Source organism: Simochromis diagramma, unplaced genomic scaffold (genome assembly GCF_900408965.1).
Source record: "Simochromis diagramma unplaced genomic scaffold, fSimDia1.1 OVJJ01000596.1, whole genome shotgun sequence".
NCBI classification, from domain to species: Eukaryota; Metazoa; Chordata; class Actinopteri; order Cichliformes; family Cichlidae; genus Simochromis; species Simochromis diagramma.
The window spans coordinates 7,675,070-7,682,246 of record NW_024387245.1 but is presented as its reverse complement, the minus strand read 5'-3'; the positions used below and the strand labels follow the sequence as shown (position 1 = coordinate 7,682,246).

Here is a 7,177-nt window from a genome sequence, read left to right as displayed (position 1 = left end):
CTCAATGCCAGTGCGGTTAAAGCATAGAAAAACACAAAGTGGAACACTATCAGTCAATGATGGGCCTCCCCAGAGCCTGGACATCAATATTACTTGACAGGAAACAGAACAAAAAGGCAGGCAAATTTAAAGAAGAAGAGCTTTGAATGCTCTTCATGAAGCCTGGAGAACTATTCCTAAAGACTACTTAAAGAAACGAAAGGAAATGTTGTCATCTCTTTCTGTCATTGCAAATCATTTACTTGAACAAGCCTCTAATGTGTCGGAGTGTTACCAGAACAGATTTTTTTTTTCCACAGCAGTTCGCATAATAGAATAATCGTAATTTTAAGTTTAAGTTTAAGTTTATTCGGTCAACAACAGCAGATTAACATTTTACATTTTACATAAAAGTACTCAATCAAACAGTAACCGAAAAAGGAATAGGCTGAAGCCTTGTGGCTTATAATTATCCTGTCCTTTACCCCCATAGGAATAATCAAATCCTTAACCAAGAAAATAAATAACATTGATAAATAAGTTATGTAACAATTTGAAAAGAAATCAATGATAAATCAAGAAATTAAATCAACACAAAATTATTCATCAAGCCAAATTTCTATAACCTTGTATGATACAAATTTTTAAATTCTTCCTGAAAAATGTCTTCAGTTCATCATTAAGTCCATTCCATAATTTCACTCCCAAAACTGACACAAATCTATACTTAACATTGGTTCTCCTTTAGGTATTTCAAACACATAAGACCCTCTCTATCATATTTTCCATCTCTTAGTTGAAACATACTTAAAATACGAATTGGAAAATTCTTTTTCATCACTCGATATATCATTTCTAAAGTTTTAGAATATATAATGTCCATGAATTTTAACATAGATGATCCTACAAAAAACTGGTTGGTGGACTCCCTATATCCAACTTTATTTATTATTCTAATGGCTCTTTTTTACAATTTAAAAATTGAATCCAAATATGTTTTGTATGTGTTCCCCCAAATTTCCACACAATAAATCCTATAAGGCAAACAAAGGGAAGTATACAATAAATAAAGGCAGTTCTTATTCAAAGAGTCTCTTGTTTTATAAAGAATAGAAACAGGCTTGGATAATTTCCGTTTCACATGTTCTATGTGGGGCTTCCATCAAGGTTTATCATCAATAATTACTCCTAAACATTTTGTCTCATATACTCTTTCAATTTCAACATTATTTAAATTCAATTTTACTTTAATATTACTTTTACTACCTACAAATAACATAAATTTTGTTTTACTTTCATTCAATGATAGTTTATTAAATACAAACCATCTATTTAACTTCATGAGTTCTGTTTCCACTGTTTTCAGTAATTTCTTTATGTCCTTTCCAGAGCAAAATAAATTTGTATCATCAGCAAACATCACATATTTTAAAGTATCACTGGCTGTACAAATATCATTTATATAAAGTAACAATAACTTAGGTCCCAAAACAGATCCTTGCGGGACTCCACAAGTTACTTTTCTAAGTTTAGATTTCATGTTATTAATACTCACATATTGGAACCTATTATTCAAGTAACTATTTAACCAAAATTGTACATCACCTCTTAAACCATACCTTTCACACTTCTGTAAAAGTAAAGAATGATCTATCATATCGAAGACTTTATGTATATCAACCTATTCCAAACTGTTTTTCATCCACAGCCATTGCAATATTTTCAATAGATTCCATCACAGCTAGAGATGTTGAACGATTTCTTCTGAACCCATACTGATGATCATTCAATAAATCATATTTATCAATTAAAGAATCTAGTTTGTTTGCAAATAGTTTTTCAAGAATCTTCGAAAATTGAGGCAGTAAAGATACCGGTCTATAATTTGACACAATCTGTTTATCACCAGTTTTATATAATGGGATCACTTTGGCAATTTTCATTTTATCTGGAAAAATTCCAGTTTGAAATGATTTGTTGCAAATATATGTTAACGGTTGAAGGACACTATAAAGAACTTCTTTAATTAGCGACATGTCAAGGTCGTCACAATCCATGGATTTTTTTAGACTCCACCAACATATGTGATCGCACATGCAATAAAAGTTATAGTTGTAATTTTACGGTATACAATGAATATACAATACCTGACTCCTCTTTGAGCTGAGTTAACTCGATTTCCAAAAGTGACTCTCAGTTTTCGCCCATCCTGGACTCAATTAATTTCGTGATCCAGATCACTACCTGCAGCAGACCAGACCTGCTGCTTGCTGTGACTGCAGCACGTGATTGGCTGCCTGTTACAAGCCCCGCCCACGTCACGATCCCCTTCGGGTTCTCCGTGACGTCAGTTAGGTGGAAATGGTGATATTTTATGTGAAAACTATCTTACACATTCTGGCTGTTTCAACAGTGAGACACAGTTCTACATAACACAAAAAGAGCGAGAAAAAAATTAAACGACCCACTTAATTTCGACGTCCTCTTCTTATTGAATTCAGGGAATTCAAGGCGCACTTTATTGGCTGAGTTTGACAGCAATCACGTGTTCTTGGCACACGATTGGCTGAGCTCTTAGGAGGAAGTCAAGTGTCACAACATTTCGGGAGGGATAAGCTCGGAGTTGACAAAAGCGGTTTGCCTCAGTCGAAACATTTCGCTACACTGTAATTTTTTTTTATTTTTTTCATTTCCAAGTTGGGTCCTGGACGGACCACGCGGGAAAGGATTACGTTATCCGGTTGAGAACCAACCACCCGCGGCGTGCCGAGGTCTTGCTTTCACAGTGGACTTTACCTTCACAGCTCGGCACAGAGAGGAGAGTGGGACTTTATTGTTCAAGGCTAGCTAGCTAGCTTTGCAAAGCGGCTTGTTTTTGTGTGTATTTAGCGTGGACCGCAGGCTATATGGCTGCGAATTACGAACCGATATATGGGCTTTCAGAAGATGAGGTAAGCTTTAAACTCAACCGGGCCCATAAAAAGTATACTACAACCAGGAGTCTCTTCAAGAGGGGTGCAGCCAGAGATGGCCAGCGTTAGCCCGATAGGCAAGCTAACAACCCCTTACCCTGGATAACATTCCAGTGTAATGTTCGGCAGCTGTCAGTTCCTCCCTGTCTTCGTGTCCACTAGTTTTCTCAGCTCATTTTCAGTAGCGCTTTCACCACTGTGCCTACAGTCGTGAACCCAAGCAGTCCAAGTTAGTCGAGCAGCCTCTGTTGGTTCGTTCCATCCTCGGTTTAATTCAATTTATAGGCGACTTAGAGCTTAACCGCTACCTCGCAATGCTCTGTTGAATCCCAGATGTGCAGAAGGGAAACCGACCGATTTCTCGGGTGCGATGGCTCGATCCCGGTACAAGCTCGACCGCTGTGTCAGATTTAAAAACTACCTCTTGTTTGTAATCGTGGCTGCCTGATAAGTGAGGTGATCTTGGATGTAGACGACTGAGTTGCCATGGCATTCAGATTTACATAAAGCATGTAGCCATTAATTATAAAATAATTCGAGCGTTATTGTTTTTTTGTTTTTGTTTTTAATACTGCAGCATCATAGTCACGAGTCAAACATTGGGCATCTATGAGAGTCCAAACATTTTTTTTTTAAATAGGGGAGCTGTTATATGTGAGATCGGAGCAGTGTACTCTCAAATGGCAAGCAGTGTGGAATTTTTTATTTTTATTTTTTATTTTTGGATAATCCTGGTGGACAGCTAAAAATATATCTTTAATGGTTTCTCAAAGGGGAAATAGGGGTGTGACTCTTGATTGTTGAATTTGCACTCTGGCTGCATTTGACTCATCTGTCAGTCTGACCAGGAAGGATGTAAGAGGGTTCAGCTTTAGCAATTCACTGAATCTGTGTTACGTAGATGCACTTTGAACCCTGTGACGTTGGATTCTCTAACATCTATGTAGGGATTGGCCGATTTAGCTCCCGATTATCAATATTGGTTGTATTAGCCACTGGTAATTTGTTCTGTCACTTCAAGTTTTTAGTATGTTATGTGACTTAAATGTTTCAGTGACAGCAAAGAGGAAACAAATACCAACAGCACCACCAAAATCATGATATCTGGGGGAAGGATCTTTATTGGCTAGAAAATATTTTTAACATCGGGTTTGAAATGTTGGCGTAGGATTTAGGTGCCTTCTTATGTTAACATTGTATTTATTTATTTTTTTTAGTAATCATTAGAAGTAAAGGTGAACCCTATCATTTAACCCACTTTGATAGCTCTGTGGTACCCTGCTGACATGAGGCTTGTCCGTAAAAACTTCCCTCACACACACTAAACAGATGGGGATAGTATTCATTGATGATTATACCATGAAACAAAGCATTTACTGTGATCATGAGGTAAACATTCAGTAAGGCACCCCACTCCCCTTTTCTTCTCACTTTGTCATCTGGTGTTATGCTAACATCATTAACTATGTCAGAGACTTCCCCAGTAAATTAATTGCAGCTCCAGTGACTTGGAGAAAAGTGTAGTCACAGCCTGGCATGAGGTGGTTTAGCATATTAAGTGTCTACATATTTTCGGATACTGCGTTTGAGTTTTGGTGCCAAGTTACAAACGGCCATTTATTTATAGGTGAGCTTTATTGATTTAAAAGGCAGCTCATTGCAGCTGGCTGCTTGAAATATCTTAGATGACTTAACTTAGCTGATTAAATGTTTTGACCCATCATCTCTTTCCCTCTGTCTGCAGCATGAAACACGAGTGTTACGGGTTAAGGTCATTGCAGGAATTGATCTGGCGAAGAAAGACATCCTTGGAGCCAGGTGCGTATCATGGAATTTCTGAGAACGCGTCAGAAGATACTGTTTTTGTGTTAATAATAGAAGTGTTAGGTTGCTTTCCTGCTGTCATTGTGAAGGCCTGGTGAGTGGACTTGGGCTTCTTTCTTTCTGGTGCTCTACATGTTCTCTTCCTTCACAAAACTAGGTCTTTTGAGGCCTTCAAGATTGCATACACATCATCACAGTTTAGATAGGTCATGCCAAACATGTCAGCTACTTCACTCACTAATAATGATTTGCCATGGATCATTACATGAAGAAATCCATGCTTAAGGAAAACTAGACAGGCCTTAGTTGTAGTATTGTGTTTAGCATCCCAACTCTTTGGGGTTCTCCTTCTAGCCAGTTGTTTTTAACCTTGAGCAGCACAGTGTTATGCACAGTTCCTACATTCCTTCTAGTTACAGACCTTGCACCTCAAGTGTTAATCAATGATTTCCATCCTGCCTCTCCTATCCTACTCATAACCCACCTCTGTTACCCTTCTTCCAGATAAAAGAGCTTGACTAATTCTTATACATGCCACATACCTTCCCACATGTGGGAACACAGTGTGGTTAAACTTTTGATGATCTCTGAAGCGTTATGTCCATCAATATCCCCCTCCCATGTGTGAGTCTGTGAAGTGCAACAGACTGTTAATACAGTTTTTACATGATGTTACATAATAACTTTAGTTATTGTAATTTTTTTTTGTTAAGCAGTGTAACTTCTGCTCCTTGAATTTTAATTACCCACAGCTTTGCTTTTGCTCTAATAATATGCTGAATGACTCGCTGTCACTTCTATCAACACCACCTCTGCCATCCTGCTGGCTGTTGTTGTATTTTTCCATGTGCCAATCAGAGACTTTCTTCTTAATTTGAAACTAGCTTTCTAGTGTCAAACTAAACATGGAATATTTATTATGCTGAAGCGGAAACTTCCATTAGAAATAGCAATGACCAGTAAGTCACTTAAATGGCACAGCACTTCAGCTGAAGAGATCTAAATCTTAACATGTGACAGCTTTTTGCTGTTATAGGTCTTTTAGCTACATGTTATTGAACGCCTGAGTAGGTTTGCAAATGTGATTGCAATGCAAAACATGTAGCAAGACTTCACAGGACAGACTCACTGAAGATTGCTTATCATCATTCTTTAAAGTAACATGTTGCATGAGGCTGTAAAGAAATATTTAACTATATTAAACTGTATATCTGTCTGAAATCACCACAGGAGCACTGGAAGCCTCTTTTGAATTTGAGCTCTGTGCCTACTGTTGATCACAGTAATGTATCTGAACTGTAAGAATGCAGACATTGTTTGAGGAAGAGCTTGGCATGTGTAGCACTGTGTGAGTGCTACTCGCATGCCAGAGTGCATGTGTTAGCATCCTGATGCCCTGCTGGCAGGACAGCTCAGCCTGGCTCAGGAGAAAGCTGAACTGTAATGCAGTGCACTGAATGAGGTCTTGATGTGTGGCTAGCTACCACAGGAGACAGTGCTGACTTGGCAGTCTGTCACCTCATAAGATGCTCAAACAGTTCCAGCCTGTTCTTTTCTTCTTTTTGCTCCAAATGTGTTCCTGTCGGTGCTCCTTTGTGACTCGTGTGTTACATTCTGTTGTTTCAGATTAAATGAAACACTCTGAGGTTTTGTTTTCACCGTTTTTGTGCGGCGATGAGAGAAACTCAAGGAAGTAACTTCAAAGAACAAGTGTACGGGGCTATGCTTTGATTCCGGCTGCTTTTGGTATCTTTAATCTTGTGTTGACCACAAGTAGCCTTTCTCTCACCCTTAGAAGGATTTTTGCTCATAGAAGGAAGGAGACAAGAAGTCTCCGTGCAGCTGGGATACAGTGGTCTCATTGTTTTTGTTTAGTCGCAACATATCATAGAACCACACAAACACACAATTAGAAGCTGTGGGGTTCCTGAAGAGGTTAACTAGCAGCACCTGTTTTGCCTAGGGTATGTTTGCAACTCCTTCAATATCCGTCTGTCTGCCCGTCTAATTTCGTTCTTATTCTTTTGTTTTATCTCAACTGCTTCCTTCAAATGAAAGTAAGACTGCACTGTAGCTGCGAAATTGAATTGCTGATTAGGTCAGTCCTAATGCTATGGTTACTGATTATGTCTGAATAGATTTAAAACCCATTCTCTAATATTTTGATATTTAAAAAGTGTTTAAAATCCTGTATTTAACCTTATACTAATGCAGTTCTTGCTAAGCAGCCACAATTGTAGCTCCTGAGACCACAAGAGGTTATTACAGGATGCTGTGGCAGTAAATTCTGTGAAGGGTGCTGAAATGTGCCATGTGGGTCGTGCCAGAAACCCCAAATCATCATCGCGACACAAAACGGCAATCGCACCATTCACCTGTGTCAACTCAGCATACTGCTAATT

The 7,177-nt window shown here is 38.4% G+C and overlaps 1 protein-coding gene across 3 annotated transcripts in view; it reads left to right on the top strand.

The window, feature by feature from the left end:
- Positions 1 to 2,567: 2,567 nt before the first annotated feature.
- nedd4l (NEDD4 like E3 ubiquitin protein ligase) overlaps positions 2,568 to 7,177 on the top strand; it is a 42,592-nt gene continuing 37,982 nt past the window's right edge. For all 3 annotated transcript variants that reach the window (XM_040000835.1, XM_040000834.1, XM_040000833.1), the window contains exons 1-2: positions 2,568 to 2,930; positions 4,696 to 4,769. In XM_040000835.1, the coding sequence (XP_039856769.1) occupies positions 2,886 to 2,930; positions 4,696 to 4,769 (119 nt within the window). In that variant the 5' untranslated portion in view covers positions 2,568 to 2,885. The remainder of the gene's footprint in view (positions 2,931 to 4,695; positions 4,770 to 7,177) is intronic.